This window comes from Salarias fasciatus, chromosome 15 (genome assembly GCF_902148845.1).
Source record: "Salarias fasciatus chromosome 15, fSalaFa1.1, whole genome shotgun sequence".
NCBI lineage: Eukaryota > Metazoa > Chordata > Actinopteri > Blenniiformes > Blenniidae > Salarias > Salarias fasciatus.
Window position 1 is genome coordinate 3,618,113 of NC_043759.1, and position 20,711 is coordinate 3,638,823.

The 20,711-nt window shown below is 44.9% G+C and overlaps 2 protein-coding genes across 3 annotated transcripts in view; one reads left to right on the forward strand and one right to left on the reverse strand.

The window, feature by feature from the left end:
- The window catches only part of man1a1 (mannosidase, alpha, class 1A, member 1), a 130,376-nt gene extending 121,059 nt beyond the window's left edge, over positions 1-9,317 (forward strand). The window contains 1 exon segment of the mRNA XM_030110197.1: positions 3,656-9,317. Within this exon segment, the coding sequence (XP_029966057.1) occupies positions 3,656-3,785 (130 nt within the window). The 3' untranslated portion in view covers positions 3,786-9,317.
- Positions 9,318-16,692: 7,375 nt separating this feature from the next.
- The window catches only part of LOC115402060 (zinc finger protein 569-like), a 31,895-nt gene continuing 27,876 nt past the window's right edge, over positions 16,693-20,711 (reverse strand). Inside the window, exons 3-4 of one of the 2 annotated variants that reach the window (XM_030110487.1) lie at positions 18,202-18,874; positions 17,484-17,529 (exon numbers count right to left, since the gene is read on the reverse strand). In XM_030110487.1, the coding sequence (XP_029966347.1) occupies positions 18,249-18,874 (626 nt within the window). In that variant the 3' untranslated portion in view covers positions 17,484-17,529; positions 18,202-18,248. Of the gene's footprint in view, positions 18,875-20,711 lie in introns of both variants that reach the window. The other variant, XM_030110486.1, reaches the window with a different exon arrangement.

The following is a 20,711-nucleotide window of genomic DNA, read 5'->3' on the forward strand; positions in this document are numbered from 1 at the left end:
CCGTCATGGAGGCCTTATTGACACCCGACATGAAAGAGAGACATGCCTCCATGTCTCCAGAGGAGAGCAGTGAAAATGTCTCATTAGCATGAGGGTCATGAGGACGGTGGGATATGAAAAGCCGCTGTGCCGTCGGCTGGGAGACAGACGGCCGACCGCCGCCGTCCTGCTGGCCGGGCGTCGTCGCTGCGGCGGCAGATCTCGGAACCGGAGCTCACTGCAAACACAGTCAATCCCATTTAGCAGCACGGCCCTTCACGCTAATCCCGCTAATGCTCTTCGGGGATCCTGGCATCGCCTCGCGGCGCCACTTCCAGGATTCCTCCCGCCGCCGCTGCCAAGGACACGGCCGTGCTTCCCACGCCGCTCCGCCCGCCGTCACTCTCAGGACTCGGCGCTTCAGGCTTCTGTTTCGTCACTGATCACGCCGCCCTGCAGTCTGAAATCCAGAAGGTGGCACATGATTCAGACTCTGAGTTTAAAATTTAGCTTTCTGAAAGTCAAGCAACGTAGAGCAGTGAGGAGACCGTTCAGTGTTCTGCAGGGAACTCATTCAAACAGACGGAGATGGAACGGTTCAGTCCCAGATGGCATTCAGGAATACTCACACATCCTACAACTCCCTCAGATCCTAGAACTCTGTCTACAACTGACAGGTTCTCAAGTTCAGCCAAATTCAAGAATCCAGACATTTGAAAACCCCTTCTGACGCATCCTAGAACCTTTGCAAACTCGAGACTCTCCCTAGAATTCTGAGGCATTATGAATCTCTTCACACTCACACAGATTGTAACTTTGACGTTTCCTGGGACTCTGACGCGTTCTAAACTTCACGTACGCTAAACCTGGAACACCCTTCAGACGTGGGAACACCTTGTAGAACCGTAACATTGTAGTCGACACTCATTCTAGAACTCTGAGAAATCCCAGAACACGTTGGACAGTTCCTCTAAAGGTGAAAACCGGCGCTCGGTGTGGAACCGTGACAGACTCTGAACTCTTTCACGGTCTTCAGCTCAGTTCCTGAACATGACCGCTGTCGGTTCTCTCCTGGTGTCTTGAATATCTCAGAGTTGAGATGTTTCTTATCCGAGTTAAACATTTCAGTCACTTCCGGGATTTAAACATGACCTGAAGTTCAAACCATAACCTGGACGTTACCTCAGCTTGGTGGAGGACGGTTCCCACATGAGAGACTTTTTAGTCCCGTTCAGTCTGTATGACTCCACTCCAGTTGTCTTTTCTATTTTATTTTTCCATTTCTGTCCTAAATGACCCTTTTTGAAGATAAATCCCTTCTTTCCTCTCATCACTGTCCTTATTGATAACATGTGCTCGGTCCAAACCGCCGGCTGTGTCTTTATGCTGGTGCAGCGCCTCCTTGTGCTGATGAATAATGCTTTCTGAGGCCTGTTTCATAAGATCTGACCCCATCTCTCTGAGCTCTACGTCTGTCTCTTCGCTGCTGTTTGTTGGCAGAACCGCCCATAAATATTCCAAAACACAAGTTCAGCTGGGAGTGCGATCCACACGCGGACAGAAAACAAGGCTGCTTCCTACAACATTCTGGACAGGACTTGAGAAACGCTGGCTTTACTCTTCATAACTGACATGAATTTGACCAAAAATGGAATTTAAAGCCAATTAAAGCTTTTTATCGGTTGAGATTGTTGAAGTTTTTGCTCTCTTCAGAGCAGCATGTGATGAGATTTACACTCTTTGAGTCTTTTGGAGCCTGCTGATAGTTTGATCGTCTCAGTCGGAAGGTTGCAGGTTTTATTTCCCATCTCACCCTGTCCACATGAATGGCTGAATGTGAACAGACATGTAAAAACACTGCGCTCTAAAAGTGAATCCCATTTACCATTTTTTTTATCAGTAACTGGTTGGATGCCGTGTAAACACAAATGTTAGTGTGTAAAAGAGCGGTTTCAGGTCTTCACGGGTTCAGATCCTCGTTATTTCTTGTCTGTTTTTGTGCACATCTGTTCTTTCTGCTCATGGAGGTGTGACCGGCTCGCTTTGACAGAGGGTGTGGCGATAATTAATAAATACACCATGAGACATTTACCTGGCCCCCCCTCCCGTCCCTGGGAGCCCTGAGCTGTTCCCATCATGACTCAGGAATCCACAGAGAGGCTGAGAAACCTGTTTTGATTTGGGTCGTTTGGGGTGAAATTGTGTTTGTTTTGCTGGTGAGAGAGGAGGAAGCCGCCGGAGGACTCGTCACTCCAGAGAGAAAAAGGTTTGAAGGTGAAAATGGAAACCGATCCGGAGGTGTGAAGTCTGGAGGAGCTCCATCATCGCGTCTGACTCGGCGAAGTCGTCGGCACAGCAGAACCCGGGCTGGTTTTCAGCCGATCTCTTCGCTTCGGGTCAGATCTTCCGCCCCAGACAGGCGGCTGCTGGAGGTTTGCTGCAGTGTGAGAGCAGATCAAACCAAAGGAGGGAGTGAAGATAGAGACCATTCCCCCCCCCCCCGACCCCCCCGACCGCCCGACCCCAGTCCAACCGGGTCCCCAGACCATCCCGGTGTGAAACACGCCATGTCAGGGACGCCAGAAATGCCCTCAAGCTTCTGCCCAAAACTGAGGCTTTAGTTTGTTTTTTCACGTCATGCATTTTTGTTCTGTACATGACCCCTGGTGTGACCCCTGAATCGCCTGCTGGTGCGGTACAGTTTTCATAATGTTTCACAGGTGTGATCACAAATAGTCTCCAGCCTTGAAGCTCCTTGGTCTGATCTGCAGTTTCCTAAATTACAATAACAGGAAAAAAAAACATCTGACAAGTTATTTCTCATAATAATTCATGTATTTCCTCACTACCAATAGAACTATTCAGTGAAAATTCTAAATTTTTATTTGTTCAAATATTATTTTTGCACACTATGATCTTTTTTTCTGGTTGTCCCCAAGAACAAATAGCATATTTTTTTGTTTTAATTGTGATATTTCTGCGTTTTATTCCTCAAAGGAGAAAAGGTAACAACAGTTCCAGTTTTAAAGTGAAAGCAAAACAACCAGCAAAAATATTAAAACTCCCAATTTTGCATTGCAAAATGTAATTTTTCCTCAGATTTGAGTCTTTATTTCAGAGTTTCAATCAAAAAAAAGAAAAACCAGCAAACTGTTGTGGAGGACTTTACTATTTCTGTTGTCTCCATCTGGAAAATCAAAAAGCTCTACAGGCTTGAAATGTTGCACATTAGTCACTTTAATTACTGAGATTGAACTCGTTTTAGATGGTTTATGTAATTCAGTTCATCTTTTCTGACGTATTCTAACTCAGTGTTTGTTAAAGAGTTTTTCTTTGCTCTTCTCTGACTAATTTACCGACTGAACATAAGTGGATCAAGTCTTGCAGTAACGCTTTGTACCACACGGTGGTGCGTTGAGTCGCTTCACCTCGCTGACTGCAAGCAAAAACAAAAGCAGTGACAGATTTGGGAGTAATTAATTTCTGAAACTTTGAGAGACTGACTCACTGCTGCCACCCAGAGCACAGAGGTGGAATTGCATTGATCTTATCCTCCGACAGGAGGTTTCAGGTTGAACTCTGAGCTGCTTGATGTGACTCGGTTTAACGTTTCTCCATTTCTCCGTCGGGTCGTCTGAGTTACAGCCTGTTCTTCGTCCCTCTCTGTGTGCTTCAGGTATCTCTACCTGCTCTTCTCCGACGACGACCACCTGGCGTTCGACCACTGGGTCTTCAACACCGAGGCTCACCCGCTGCCGGTCATCAGGAGGGACAAGACAGAAGCAAAACCCAACCAGGTGGAGTAGAGCGTCTCCCTGCTCCGACGCCTCCAACAATAAGGAAACTGATCAAGAAAATAAAGAAAAGAAAAACCCGAGTGCGAGAACCTGTGATCCTGTATATCTGAGCCCGCCGCCGCCGCCAGACGCCTCTCGGTCGGATCCCGCCGGACTTCTCGCTGTTCGATTCCAGTTTTATTCCCCAATCTTCAGCTCTGGTCGGAGTCCAGACGTTAAAGACCACAAGCAACGGATTCACCGCGGGCTCATGTGAAGGCTCGTGGCCAAACGTTCCCTGCAGGAAATCCCACCGGACCCCACATCCTGCGTCACGGTTCGATTCCCCCCGCTCCGCCGGAGGAGCCACGAGACCGGCCTCTTGCAACGTTGGCTCCACGGCAATGGGTTTACGTGTGTTTTCTACCAAGGAGAGAACCGGCGGAACGTCCTGACGTGGATCTGGTGGACCTAAATGATCTGGATCTGGTGGATCTCTGGGATCTGATGGACCTGTGTGATCAGGATCTGGTGGACCTGTGTGATCAGGATCTGGTGGGTCTCTGATTGACCTGTGTGATCTGGATCTGGTGGATCTCTGGGATCTGGTGGACCTGTGTGATCTGGATCCGGTGGGTCTCTGTGATCTGGATCTGGTGGACCCGGGCAGAATCCGGCTCTCTTCCTGCTGGAGCAGCGCTCCACCTGCCACCCGTTTCACCTCCTCCACCTTTTCCCGGAGCGTCGTCTTCTGTGTTTTTTTTTTTTTCCCCAGGAGGCTTCACCACTCCCGACACCTTCTCCTCTGTTTTTGATCGTTTTTCTCCGTTTTTGTCAATAAAATTGCAGATTTTTGAATCAAATTCAAATTTTTTTTTGTTTTGAAAATTCACCAACAACTACAAGGTTAAGAATTTCAACTGAATATAAGTTTGGTGATTTTTTTTTTTTTTTTAATTTAAGTGTGATTGTTGAGGAAAAGACTAAATTTGTTGGAAAGAGTGCAAAAAAATGTGATTATTTCCTTTTTCTTTGCTTTGTTTTGTCTCAGCCATTCTCTGATTTTTCCTTTTTGGACTCTCGTCGTCTGAAACGGAAACTTTGACTCGATTCTTGAAGTTTATGTTTTGAAAAATGAACAAACGCCTTCAGGAAGAGGTTTTTTCTTTCCACACAGTCAATATTCTCCACCAGGAGACGCTGAACGGACCATAGATCCGACCGGTGGCGCCCGTCTCCACTGTGACATCACTTCCTGTCTCTGGCTCCGCCCCCTCTGTGAGGAGACCCTCCACTTTACTGTAACACAACACAAAACACACATGCAGACACACACACACACACACACACACACACACACACACACACACACACACACACACACACAGAGGAAGCCATACTGATTCAACACAGCCTTCCAACAGTACCGTCAGTGTTTCTCTTCTGTCATCCTCCAACACACACACACACACACACACACACACACACACACACACACACACACACACACACACAGGTGTAGTTCCACAGTTTGTCCTCAGTGTGGCGCTCACCGCGGTTGATTCGGCAGACGTGTAGCTCCATTAAATCCAGTTTAGTCTTCGATCTAGTGCCTTCACGGTCGGGAAACAGGAGGGAGAAGCAGCACACACACACACACGCACACACACACACACACGTCTCTGAATGTTTCCGGAAGCTTCGGCTCACTCGAGCCTCATTTTATGAATAAAAAATGAAATGTGTGTTTGAGATCTTCCTCCTGAATCAGTCGAGCTGGGCTGGTTTTTCCGTTTGCCTCCACTGACATCTAGTGGCGAGAGCAGGTTATTACAGTCCACAGCAGAACCAGGCCGGTCAGAACACACACACTTCTGTTCAGGAGAAACCAAACGGTTGTATCAGTCTTCAGAAGAAGCGATTTCCTCACTCTGCACTGCAAGCAGCAGAGTTTTTCTCCGTCTCGCCGGGTTTCCATCACTTTTCCAACTTTCCTTCTGTTTATTGGTGACAGATGTCGGTCGGAGAGTCGTTAAAAGTCTCTGAATAAAACATTTGGAGTCATTCATTTGAGGCGTTTTCACACCGAGTGGCTGAGTTGAGTTGATAAGAAGTTTGATTTGATGAGTTTCGTCTTTTCTGATTTGCAGATGTGTCCAAAAAGAAAAAAAAAAAAAAACTCAAATCCTTTTGACTGAATTACTGAGTTTTCATACGGCGACAGCTCACATCCCAGACGGTTCGTAACGGTTTCATTTAATAACCAGCAAACCGACAGAGGCGGCCTGGCTCGTAGTGTGGAAATCACAATAATCCTTTTTACGTTATCGATGGCTGAAGAACCTTTCCAACTTCATTTCAACCTCTGTCACGACTGACTTCACAAACTGACCATCGATCTTTGACTGATGCTGTTTCATTAGCTAACAGGCTAGCTAGTTCAGTTAAATGCTAAGTTTGAACGTGTCCAGAGCAGCAGGGTCTTCAGTCAGATCGCTGGACACAGCTGCTCGATGGACTCAAAACGCAAATCATCTCATTTCCTCCAAACGTCTGAATCTGGTCAGAAAAGACCGAATCAGAGCCACTCTGTCGGGTTTTTCCTTTTACGTTTTCAGTTCTCCCTCTGCTGATTCCACGCAGTTCCTCCTTGGATCTGATTTCTGAAAGTTAAAAACCAAAAAGCGGGATCCTCCTCCTCTCTCTTCTTACATATCAGTCTGTCCGCTTTCCTCTCCGAGCTGAACTCTTCGCACCGCCGACGGCGTTCCTTCGTTCCGTCGGTTTAGTTTATCGTCGACGTGTTGATTTTTTTTAGCTGATTGTGTTAATTTATTGTGTACTGGTTCATTCGGGGAGGTCGATCTGCCAAAACCAGTCAGAGTTCCTGTAACTTCAGTCTCGGCGAGGTTTCACTGGGATCGAGCGGTTTTTACGGTGCAGTCCGGTACTTTTACAGCGGTTTCAGTCATTTTGGCAGAACGGGACGAGGAACCACCTGGGAGAACCTCGGAGAGTTTAGGAAATGTCTGAATGTACCATCCAATGTGACGTGAAGAATATTTGTGTTTTTTTTTTGTTTGTTTGTTTTTTTCTTTTTCTTTTTGTCTTTGTTCACTTCTTTTTGAAGTTTGATTTAATAGTTTTTCTGTTTCTGGGAAAGCACAAACATTTAGCATGGTTAAAGAACCGAATTCTGCTCGCTTGCTGAAAGGTTTCCCCAGTTTCCTTCCAATTTCAAACATTCTTGGTCATATTTTAGTGAATCTGGATTAGCTTTGTCAAGCGTTCCACTGCCCTCTTTGGGTCAAGGCGAACTCCTGGAAACTAACCCCGATAGCAGCCGTGCAGAATTCAGCGTCTTGCCAGTCACTGAAATAGGAAATTATCCTAAACAGCAAACATGATGTTCAATTGTTTTCTGTGTATTTCTGAGGATGTGACACACAAACAAGGAAATGGCGTTAAAAATGGAAAAAAGAAAACATGCCACACTTTCATTGTCGCCATATCAGCACATTCTGAGAAATAGTACTTTTTAATTGGAAAAATATGGACAATATTTAGATTAAAAGGCGACACGCCCTGATATCTGTGTCGGCAGTTTTTCTAGAGGTGTGAGGAGCCGAAAGTGTTTTTACTCCGTCTTAAGAGAGAGAGAGTGAATGGCTGCTACGATAAGGACAGGAGCTCAGGTACAGCTTCAGCCTCGGATGAAGGCGTTAGCCGCCAAGCTAGCACCTGGAAACATTTTACAGACATTTCACCCAATCGCAGAAAATTCAACAATTAGCAAAATTCTTCTAAATGATTTCAAGTTTGTAAAGTTTTAAAGTCGCTCTGTGATACATTTGATTCTTCTAAGTCACTTCATTGAGGTTTTTTTGGGTGAAGCTCTGATGCTAGCTTGGAGGCTAACTTCATTAGCTGTCTAAACAAAGTCGTCTGTCTCTCTAATGGACAGGATTGACCCAACACGCCATCACAGATCCAGCTACTGGAGAATCAAACTCCTTTCTGCTCCTGACATCTCTAGAAAAGCTGTGAGCACAAAAATCTCAGAGGTTATGAAATTAAAACTCTTCAGCCTCTTCTACATGGAGCTGAACCAAAGAAGTCATTTAGTTTTCACTCAGTATATTTAAAAAAAAAAAAAAAATTTTAGTTGCAGGTTTAATGTTTTCGGATTAGGATCTTAATTTTTTTTTTTTCTCACATTTGAATCTTGTTTTTGGTTTTAGTTTTTTTTTTTCCACTTTCAAAACTTTTTCACTTTCAGATCACTGTTTTTGTTTCAGACTCTTTTAAATTATTTTATCAAAATACTTTCAGACCTTAATCAAAAGTGTTTTAATCCAAAAAAAATTGAATGCATTTATTTTTATTTTGAAAACTGTTTTTTTTTTCTTTTTTTTTTTTCAATTCAAGATCAAACTTTCATATTGAAAAAAATTAATATGATTTCAAACATTTTTAATTAACCAACCTTTTGGGTTTGATTCAGCTCCATACTTCCAGCCTTCAGTTGAGTTTTCTCTTTTAGAAAATTTTCTGTGATCACTACAGATTGAGTTCAGAAAAAAAATGAACCAACTCTGTCAAATGAAAACATTTCCTGTTTAAAACAATGTGTTAGACCAAGAGAGGCTCTGTAGTTTGATTAGTGATTGCACCTCCTTATGAGTAAAATACGTTTTCCTTTGAGAATATTCGAATTAATGACACAGTTCAGACAAAATCTACCTTTGTTGTTCATTATGAAATAAGATATGAGAGGAGTATGAACTTGGGATTTAAATATCATCAGAATCAAATTGTATAATCTTTAATGAAATGTTTACAGTGATGCACTGTTTCAGATTTAATTGATCTATTTTAGCTGAATTGTTATATTTAAGTGATGTATAAAAGGGTCTAGTTAATAATATTGGCTGCAGATAAAAGTTGTGTAATTGTTGATTTTTCAAGAGTTTTATGAGTCCTGATCTGCTGCTTAACTCCAAATCCCCCCTTTAGCTGGAGGCTGATCTGCTGACTCCACCTGAAGGAGTGTGTTGTTGTGTTGATTCACCAGAGTCACATGTTCCTCCACCTTTCTGTTAGTGATAGTTGAAGGGAAGCGCCGCCGATTTCAGGAATTCAAAACCTCTCATTGTTTATTTTCGAGATGATCTTTCCAGGAACTCATAATTCTTTACAAAGGAACTAAAAACGTTGTCATTCCCCTTTAATAAGGGGTAAAAAGATGTGAAATCAACCTCAGAAACGTGTCGATGTTCAAAATGTTTTCGATAATCATTCCATTGCACAGAGTTTACTTTGCATTGATATGCAATCTTTTAATTTTGTGGGGAAATTTTGTTTTAATGTGTTAATATATGTTGTTTAGAAAAATAAAAGATTTTAGAAAATGTAAATATTCCATTGGGGCAAATGAGCCGTTCTACATTTATATGAAAATCCTCTGAGCTTCTGGACTCAAATGATGTTAATGAGCTGCAGACTTTTTAATAAACTATATTTGTTACACTTCTATTGTGAATAAAACCAATCTTTTATTAAGTCCTGCGTTTGGGTTTGAGTCGTGTGTTTTTAACTGTTTGAATTCAGATGACCTTGAGTGACCTTGCACTCCTAAAGCAGAGGGTTTAATCTGATGTGGCTCCATCCTTCGGAGCAGGAACAGCTTGAGGAATGTCGGAGCGTTCTTCTAGAACAGGGCTCATTCTGACTCTGGATGTGGATCCAACAGACTTGGGCTGAATCCCATTTCACCCCTCGGCCCTTCCCCTCGTTGTGCGCGTTCACGTGGAGGGGTAGCAGTGTCCCAGTTGTCATCATGACGTCGGGGTAGGGCCAAGAAGGAGGGCCAGTCGCCCCTCCAAAAGGAGATTCTCCCAAGGCACACTCCAAACGGAGGGGTATGATCCAGTGGCGGCTGGTCGCGAGGGGCGCTTGTTTCGTGAGCCCACACCGTCAGTGGCGGGCGGGGTTAGTTCACTTCCGCATTGGCAGGAGCGATCGTTTCCACACCCTCACATTCCAGGCACATTCCAACCACAACAGATAGACGATTATTTTCAATAAACTGGTTTCTTCAACACTGCTCGCCACCGGCCGCCACTGGATGACAGATTTCCCAGAAAGCTGTCCAAGATCGGCAAGATGGCGGCGTCCGCAACGAAAGAAGTTCATAAATGTCAATATTTTGTCAATAAAGTTTTAAAATGTAAGAAAAACATTATTCTTCGGCAAACAATTGTCACATCTGCCTACGTCATCGGCAGCGGCGACTACTGATGACGTACGCGATTGTCGGAGGGGTGTTCAAATTCGGAGGGGTTTACTTTCGGCCCTACACCTTAGCACTCCGTTTCATAGGGGTAGGGCCAGAAAGAGAAATGGGATTGGGCCTTGGACTCCTCGAGACAGGAATCGAACTATCAACATCCTGACTGTGAGACGACCGCTCTCCCCAGTGAACCACAGCCACCCATAGCTCAGGACAGACATGAGACAGGAGCCTCACAGAACAACCAGCTTCTCATCAGATTGTGTTGAACGTTATTATAAACACATTTTTTTCTATCTGTTATGTTCACAATTATCAAAAAGTCACAAGCAAAAGGAGATAACACCATGGCACATGTTCAATCCAGAAAAGTTTATTCATCAAAGTTACTCATTCCTCAATTCAATAAGTGATTTTTTTTTTCCACCCTCAGAAACACTTGTTCATGTCACAACGATGATCCTGGCATCAAACGGAACGGTCACACGATAATAAAGGGAAGCAGTGAACTGAACTCAAGGGGAAGCGTCATGGAGCAGCTCATTCAAGCTGTTCTTCATACTTTTGGCCACCAGGTGGTGCCAAAGAGGACGGTGTGGAAAAGCTTCAGCACTGAACCCTTGCTCCATCCAGGCGTCAGAGCTTCAGAAAGCTTTATTTGTTCATCAATATTAGTTTTTCTCCATTGGTTTGGCTCGTTTTTTGAAACACAAATTGCAAAACAACATGGACAAATCTCCAAACGACGCTGTAACTGCTCCCGACAGATCGGTGTTTCTCATTCATTTCATCACGTTGTAAATATCTTAGTCCATGTCTCAATGTCTCAGAACGTCTTTGCAATAAACTGGTTTCTTCAACACTGCCCGCCTGGAATGCGCCGGGGTGGAAACGAGCGCTCCCGCCTATGCGGAAGTGAACTAACGCCACCCGCCGATCGCGGCGTAGGCGGACAAGACAAGCGCTCCCGCCGCCGCCCCTCGCCACCGGCCGACACTGCATCATACCCCTCCATTTGGAGTGTGCCTCAGGAGAATCTCTGGAGGGGTGAATAGCCCTCCCCCTTCCCCCTGCCCCTCCATCATAATGACAATCAGGACACCCTACCCCTCCACATGAACGCGCAAAACGGAGGGGGAGGGCCAAGGGGGAGGGCTGAGGGGTGAAATGGGATTCAGCCTTACTATAGCCTTACCTCTGTACTGATGTGAAAAATATTTTAAAAAATTTCAATTTTCACTCGTGGATGGCCTTACTATACCCTTACCTCTGGGGCGGCTGTGGTTCAGTGGGGAGGTTGTTAGTTCGATTCCTGTCTCCCCCTGTCTTTATGTTGAAATGTCCTTGGGCTGAACCCACCGAACCCTAAACTGCCTCCAGTGGATAGACAGAGCGCCTTGCATGGCGGCCTCCTCTGCTGGTGTGTGAATGTGAATGGGTGGATGTGATACAGTTTTTCTCCATTGGTTGGGCTCATTTCTTGAAACTGAAATTACATTTTCAAAACTCGAAGATCATTTGGCTCAATGGTCTTACAGTTCAGCTCAACACCATAGTTCACTTTCTGAAGCTCATCTCTCTCCCAAAACTGTTCACACATGTTTCAAAGCTACATTTCTTTCCCATATAAACAGTCAGAGCCTCCAAAATGTAAAGATCCTTCTCAACAGCTTCGGCTCATTTCTCCAGACAGACCGGACGTTCTCAGTTCTCTTGGCTCTCTTGTCAAAAACAACCTGGACGGTTCAGCAAAACACTACAGTTCACCTGTCAGAGATCAGATCTCTGCCAAAACAGTTCACTCAGGTGGAAAACCTACATTTCTTTCACAAACAAATGGTCAGTGTCCTCAAAATGCTTTGTCCTTTTGACATTGTGTGAGCACTGACAGTCAAAATGTTTAGATGTTTTGTCATTAAGGGCAAAGGACCACTGAAATATTCCTCATCTACCTTTCTACCTGGGCCCAGTCCTTCATTCATAATGGTGATTGTGATAGTTTTTATTTTCTTCTTTGGGTTTTTTAGCTAACAGAAAATATTGTGTATGAGAAAATGAAGACAAAAAGCATTTTACAGTAAGAAGAACCTTCAAGTTCTGATTCACACACTGCTCTCAAACCTCCAAGGAAAGTGTAATAATTTTTATTCACACACAAAGCAACTTCCATCCATCGGAGTTCAATATGCTGTAAAATAAAAACAAAGAAACAAAAAAAAAACCAAAAAAATTAGAATTTGACACTCAGAGAGGCACAGGCGCAGACCTCCGCCACAGCTCCAATCAGTCACTAACAACAATAAGAACACCATATGTGATAAAAAAAAAACAAAACAAAACAAAAAACATTTTATTTCTCCCCAACACAAACAATGTCTGGGAGAAAGCTGTTTGTTGCTTGTTCATATCTCAGTGTGTTTCCTCCCAGTGACTGACACTCCGGAATCCCCCTGTTTTTGTCTGTTCTGGATCCTGGTATCCGGAATACTTCCTGATCTGGATCAGCAGCTGATCTCTCTTAGACTCTTTGAAGAACTTACTGTAATTTTTTGCTGAGCCCCCTTGTCATTTATTGTTGAATTATGCCCAACTATGTCAAAAACTGCCCTATCTCTCAATGATAAAGAAATCTTTAAAAAATTCCTGGATCCAGACAGTGATCCGGATCGTCACCAAAATTTAATGGATTCTAAGTTAGCCCAAGACCCACCTTTCCACAAAGTTTCATTGCAATCCGTCAATAACTTTTTCCTTAATGTTGCTCACAAACCAACCAACCAACCAACCAACCAACAAAGCGATGTGATTACATAACCTCCTTGGTGGAGGTAACAAAACAAAAAGGAAAATTGTATGTTGTTGCCCAATGTGCTGTAAATGAAGCTGGAGTTTCACAGCTCACTTCTTCACTGGTCTCCCTCCTCACCCTCCTGACTGTCCTCCTCACCTTCATCCAAACACATCCATGTCTGGTATTCATGGTATTGAAGTGTGTTTTTGACTAATTTTGACAGCTGAACAGATGATTTTGCAGGTGGTGACTGATACAATGAAATTAGGCTGATATGTTTTGGAGAGAACAACCATCAGACTGAGAATCGATCAATCAGTTTATATCGACATGACCTATTCACTTGGGAATTGTGCTAAATCTATCCTTACTGTGCTTAATCATTTGCAAAGATTTTCTGAGACATTGAGACATGTACTAAGACATTTTAAATGTGATGACATGAATGAAAAATGCCATTCTGTTGTGAGCAGTTACAGGGTAGTTTGGAGATTTGTCCATGTTGTTTTGAAAATGTAATTTCGGTTTCAAGAAATGAGCCAAACCACTGGAGAAAAACTGTAAGATGAAAACATCAATTTTATGTTTCAGTTTTCACTGATCAGTGATCTGTCGTGAGACAGGTTAGTTTCACCCTACTGGTGATGTGTTGTTGCAATAGTAACGTAGACGTGAACTTTTAGTACCTCCGTATTAAAATGAAAATGATCAAATTATTACATTTTTGTTTTTTAAATTTTCACTCATGTGTGAACTTACTATAGCCTCACCTCCGTATTTAGATGATTTTCTTTTCGACTTTGACTCATGGATGGTCGTGCTACACCCTTACCTCTGTGTTAAGATGAAAATTGACAAAAAAAAATTTGTTTTTTTTTCAATTTTCACTAATATACGGTCTTACCTCCATATTTTGATGAAGCGATGAAGACAGCACAGCGAAACTGCTACCTGTGATATATGTAAAATAAAAATAAAAACGGAAAAAATTTTTTAAAAACTTGGTAAAAAGTATCGGTATCGGCGATACTGGCCAGGAAATCTGATGGAGGGGGAGTGGCTTTTACCAGAAATCAGGTGTTATTGTGTTACACAAGAAGAGATGGAGCAAGAAGCATTGCAATTTAAAAGCAGAAACAGTGCTGAGGACTGCTGGCTGCAAAGCTAAAGATCAGAACCTGAAAATCCCCTGAGAGACCTTGTTCCGTCCATGACCCTGAAAGGAGGAAAGGAGCAAAGATAAAACCAGATGATGAGGTTTAACACAGGTGTTGAATTAAAAAAGAAAAATAGGATCCTTTGAGACTGCAGATGCAGCCGCTCTCGAAGGATCCTCCCCCCAAGCTGCTGAAGCCCCCCCCCCCCGACTGTTTAAAGGACAGCGACAGTTTTTCCACTTACTTGCATCATAACTCTGAACTTGTGTGATGTGACGTCATGTCAACCGACATCCTGGTGTGTATTCATTGGAACCTTCTCCTGTTTAAGTCTTACAGCGTTGGATGAACACCAAAACATCTTGTGTGGACCGTTTCAACAGAACCTTTGGTTTGGACAAATTAATGACATGCGGTGGTGAGTGTAATCTGTTTGAAGACATGCTGCACAGATTCCACACAAGTTTTCAGATATTCTGTTAGCAGTCATGTGCTGCATAGAAGCCAAAGGGATTTTTTTCCATCCATCCATCCAATTTCTACCACTTATCCAGGGCCGGGTTGTGGGGGCAGCAGTCTGAGCAGGGATGCCCAAACTTCCCTGTCCCCAGTCACTTCCTCCAGCTCCTCTGGGAGGATCCCAAGGCCTTCCCAGGCCAGCCGAGAGACATAGTCTCTTCAGCGTGTCCTGGGTCTTCCCCGGGGTCTCCTCCCAGTGGGACATGCCCGGAACACCTCCCTTGGGAGGCATCCAGGAGGCATCCTAACCAGATGCCCAAGCCTCCTCAGCTGGTTCCTCTCGATGTGGAGGAGTAGCAGCTCTACTCCAAGCTCCTCCCTGGTGACTGAGCTCCTCACCCTGTCTCTAAGGGAGCGCCCAGCCACCCTACAGAGGAAGCTCATTTCAGCCACTTGTATCCGAGATCTTGTCCTTTCGGTCATGACCCAAAGCTCATGACCATAGGTGAGGGTGGGAACGTAGATTGACGGTAAATCAAGAGCTTCGCCTTTCGGCTCAGCTCCCTCTTCACCACAACAGACCGATACAACGACCACATCACTGCAGACGCTGCACTGATCCACCTGTCAATCTCACGCTCCATCCGTCCCCCACTGTGAACAAGACCCCAAGATACTTAAACTCCTCCACTTGGGCCAGAGTCTCTCCACTGACCTGGAGAGGGCAAGCCACCTTCTTCCGGTCGAGGACCATGGCCTCGGATTTGGAGGTGCTGATCCTCATCCCTGTCGCTTCACACTCAGCTGCGAACCGCCCCAGTGCATGCTGTAGGCCCTGGTTCGATGAAGCCAACAGGACAACATCATCTGCAAAAAACAGAGATGCAGTCTTGTGGTCCCCAAACCCGAACCCCCTCCGGCCCCTGGCTGCACCTAGTAATTCTGTCCATAAAGATTATAAACAGAACCGGTGACAAAGGGCAGCCCTGCCGGAGTCCAACATGCACCGGGAACAGGTCCGACTTACTGCCGGCAATGCGGACCAGACTCCTACTCTGGTCATATAAAGACCGGACGGCCCTTAACAAGGGGCCCCGGACACCGTATTCCCAGAGCACCCCCCACAAGACCACCACTGGGGACGCAGTAGAACGCCTTCCCAAAGTCCATAAAACACGTGGACTGGTTGGGCGAACTCCCACGAACCCTCGAGCAACCTATAGAGGGTATAGAGCTGGTCCAGTGTTCCACGACCAGGACGAAAACCGCATTGTTCCTCCTGAATCCGAGGTTCGACTATCGGTCGAATCCTCCTCTCCAGCACCCTGGAATAGACTTTCCCGGGGAGGCTGAGGAGTGTGATCCCCCTATAGTTGGAGCACACCCTCCGGTCCCCCTTTTTAAACAGGGGGACCACCACCCCAGTCTGCCAATCCAGAGGCACCGTCCCCGACTGCTACGCGATGTTGCAGAGACGTGTCAACCAAGACAGTCCCTGCACATCCAGAGACTTAAGATACTCAGGGCGAATCTTGTCCACCCCCGGTGCCTTGCCGGAGCTTACCGACCACCTCGGTGACTTCAGCTTGGGTGATGGACGAGTCCACCTCTGAGACCTCAGCCTCTGCTTCCTCCATGGAAGACATGGCGACGGGATTGAGGAGGTCCTCGAAGTATTCCTTCCACCGTCCAACAATATCCCCAGTTGAGGTCAGCAGCTCCCCACCTCCACTGTAAACAGTGTTAGCGGAGACCTGCTTTTCCCCTCCTGAGGCGCCGGACGGTTTGCCAGAATTTCTTCGAGGCCGACCGATAGTCCTCCTCCATGGCCTCCCCGAACTCCTCCCAGACCCGAGTTTTTGCCTCCGCAACCACTCGGGCTGCCGGTACCCATCAGCTGCTTCGGGAGTCCCATGAGCCAGCAAGGCTCGATAGGACTCCTTCTTCAGCTTGACAGCAGCCCTTACTTCCAGTGTCCACCACCGGATTCGGGGGTTGCCGCCACGACAGGCACCGGAGACCTTATGACCACAGCTCCGGGCAGCTGCTTCGACAATGGAGGTAGAGAACATGGTCCACTCGGACTCAATGTCCCCAGCCTCCCTTGGGACATGAGAGAAGCTCTCCCGGCGCTCTCTCCGGGGATTTTTTTTCATGAACCATAAAAAAATAAGTTACATTCTCGCTCAGTCACGTTAACTAAAAAACAAACACTGAAGAAGAAAGCCCATTGAATTCATGCCAACATTTTATTTCCATTTCTTGAAATTTCTCATTTTTGTGACAGACTACAAACAAAAACATTCCTGAAGGTGGATCTCGTCTCAACAGTGTTTGAATGTGGAACATTTCCTTTAAACTGGATGCTCTCTTGCGGTTTGGGGATCAAGTTGAACTTCCTGAATGAGCTCTCCAAGAGAGTCTTTCATGGCACCATCTATTTGTGACTTTTAAGGTGGTGCATCCATGAACGACGATGACAAAATGTCATTCCACATGTTCCACAAGAGAACGGCTTCTCACCTGTGTGAGTCCTCATGTGGCGCGACAAATTACTCTGTTGACTAAAACTTTCCCCACATGTTCCACAAGAATATGGCTTCTGACCTGTGTGAGTCTTCATGTGGACCGACAAATAACTCTGTTGACTGAAGCTTTTTCCGCATATTCCACAAGAATATGGCTTCTCACCTGTGTGAGTCCTCATGTGGGACAACAAACTCCTCTTCTGATAAAAACTTTTTCCACATGTTTCACAAGAGTGCGACTTCTCACCTGTGTGAGTTCTAATGTGGGACAACAAATTACACTTCATACTGAATCTTCTTCCACATGTTCCACAAGAATATGGCTTCTCACCTGTGTGAATCCTCATGTGGGACAACAAAGTTTGATTTGCACTGAAACTTTTTCCACAAGTTTCACAAGAGTACGGCTTTTCACCTGTGTGAATATTCATGTGGTCTGACAAACTACGCTGATTACTGAAGCTTTTTCGACATGTTTCACAATAATATGGCTTCTCACCTGTGTGAGTCCTCATGTGGCGTGACAAATTACTCTGTTGACTAAAACCTTTACCACATGTTTCACAAGAGTACGGCTTCTCACCTGTGTGACTCCTCATGTGGGACAACAAATTACTCTGTCGACAAAAACGTTTTCCACATGTTTCACAAGAGTACGGCTTCTCACCTGTGTGAATCCTCTTGTGGGACAACAAATGATCCTGTTGACTAAAACGTTTTCCACATGTTCCACAAGAATAGGGCTTCTCACCTGTGTGAGTCCTCATGTGGCGCCACAAAGTTGCATATACAGTGAAACTTTTTCCACAAGTTTCACAAGAATACGGTTTCTCACCTGTGTGAGTCCTCATGTGGGACAACAAAGTGTGATGTGCAATGAAGCTTTTTCCACATGTTTCACAAGAATATGGCTTCTCACCTGTGTGAATCCTCATGTGTTGCAACAAAGTGTTATGTGCATTGAAACTTTTTCCACAAGTTTCACAAGAATACGGCTTCTCACCTGTGTGATTTCTAATGTGGCGCAACAAATTACTCTGAATATTGAAGCTTTTTCCACATGTTTCACAAGAATATGGTGTCTCATCTGTGTGAATCCTCATGTGGGACAACAAAGAACTCCGTTTACTAAAACTTTTTCCACATGTTTCGCAAGAATATGGCTTCTCACCTGTGTGACTCCTCATGTGGCGCAACAAAGTATGATGTGCAATGAAACTTTTTCCACAAGTTTCACAAGAATACGGCTTCTCACCTGTGTGAATTCTAATGTGGAGCAACAAATGACTCTGACGAATGAAGCTTTTTCCACGTTTCACAAGAATACGGCTTCTCACCTGTGTGAATTCTAATGTGGCGCAGCAAACTACTCTGATGAGTGAAACTCATTCCGCACGTCTCACAGGTTTTCTTCTTATCAGTGACTGTTCTTACCTTCTGACATGGTTTTGTTTTTTTACGGACAGGTTCACTACATGTTTCCTCACATCCAGCCTGCTTCTCTGAAACTGGAGAGTCAATCAGGTGGTTCTCATGGTGGACTTCAGAGTCCTGAGAGAGGAGCTGCTCAGTGTCTGGTTCTTCTTCTGGTTCACTCAGGTCACTCTGCTCCTCAACAGAAGGAACCTTCAAGGTTTCACTTTCTAACGTCACAACAGGCCACGCTCCCGTCTGGCTGGAACCCAGATCCTCGTGCTCCTCAATCTCTAGAGTCCCTGGCTCCTCCTGGTCCTCTGGAAACTGAAGAAACCCTGGTTCTTCTGGTTCCTCTTTTCTCTGTGGAGCTCCTGGTTCTTCTGGTTCCTCTTTAATCTCTAGAGGTTCTGGTTCCTCCTGTTCTTGACAGTAGTTTGTTTTCTGCTCCTCTCTACAGTCATGGTGCTGTTGGAGCTCTGCAGAGACAAAAAAAGACAAGATAAAAGATTAGTTTCATTACTTCTACAGTTCAAGCTTAAAAACAAAACTGGCACTGAAGTGGTCAACCTGAAAACTTCAATTTTAAAAAAACGGCGTAAAGTTGTCATATTATTGCTGGATGAGCACCTTCAGCTGCTGAACGAATCATTTCATGGATGAACTTTTTCTGGGTGGAGGAAGGCAGAGCAGAACCAGAAACTGCGGAGGATGAGTTTGTCGCTAAACGAGAAGCCTCCTCTGTAATATGGACATGGTTTGGCTTCAGGAAAGAAGATATGGAGCAAAAGACTATTTTGCAAAGTTTGTAAAGCGACGGTGATGGCTAAAGGTGGGAACACGTCAAATCTATTCCACCATCTTAAACAGAGACACAGAATTGAGTACAAGAAGAGTATCAGAAAGCGAGAGGCGGACTCTCCTAGTACGAAGCTAAGACCCAACAAGCCCAAAATACAAGAATCAGTTGCCAAAGGTGTTCCTGACGACAAGAAAAGTAAACCATGGCAAGAACTGACTGACGCGGTGTCGTATTATGTAGCCAAAGACATGGTGCTGATATACTCTGTTGAAAAGGAAGGATTCAACTACCTCATTCGCATATTTGACTCACGATACACAATGCCCTCACGGAAATATTTCTCACAAACTGCACTACCAACAATGTATGAGGACTGCCGTGAGAAACTGCGGGCCAGCTTGAAAGACGGGGACTTTTTCGCTTCCACAACGGTCATGTGGAGTAGCCGAGCAACAGAACCCTACATTAGCTTGACGGTACACTCCATAACGTCTGACTGGATGTTACAAAGCTCTTGTGTCCAAACAAGCTTTTTTCCCCAGAGGAATATACCGGTGAAAATATAGCAAGTGAGTTGAAGGAGTTTCTGCGGGATTGGGAGTTGGACGAGGAGAGACAAGTGTGTGTGACCACGGACAGTGGATCCAATGTTGTGAAAGCTGCTGCTCTGAACAAGTGAAGAAAACTGCCATGCTTTGGACACTCTGTACACATGTTCCTATGTTCGAAGTTTGAGCGGTCTAAAAAGTGGCTCTGAGGAGCCCTCATCAGAACAGGCTGTTTCACAGCCTACTTTATGGGATGCATTTGAACGCATCTGGCCACGCCCACTCTCACACACGTGGGGGCACAGTCAGAGTTAAATCCCCTCCACCGGCAGCTTCAGTTTCAGTTTCCTTTTCAAAAATGTGGTGTAGCGAGACAAGGAGGAAACAGACAATTTTCAAATTTGAATGTCTTAATGAGGCTACAGCAACACATACTAGTATCAGAAACTCTTCACAAAGTGAAAAAGGCATCATGTGTCCCTTAACTAGAGCAGCGTTTTCAAGCAGAAACACACAGAGTATAAAAGGAATTTTCCGGGAGCTGAACAAACACTTGTCTGGGGTGGTGTCACCGACCTGGAGGAGGAGCGATTTTGGTTAATGATGTCAAAAACCAGAAAAATTCCAAACCGCCCGTTTGAGCACACATTAGCTGAAAGGTGGAGCAAGCAGGACAGGCTCAGGACACATATTATTGTTACAAAACCATTGTGAAGTGATTTTTGCATAATATGGGACCTTTAAAACGTTTTTCATATGTAGATCCCGGCCTCTATTGATCTTGTGTTAAGGGCCTGTTCTTGTGCAGCCATGATTAGTGCCTCTGTGTCGTCCTTCAGTCCAGCTTTTTCCAGCCACTGGTATGTTTTCCCAATGTCAGCCACTTCTTCAATTTGTCAGTGGTACATGCCATGCAGGGCTTTGTCTGTCCATGATAGCTCCTCTGGCTCCTCCTCACTGGGCTTT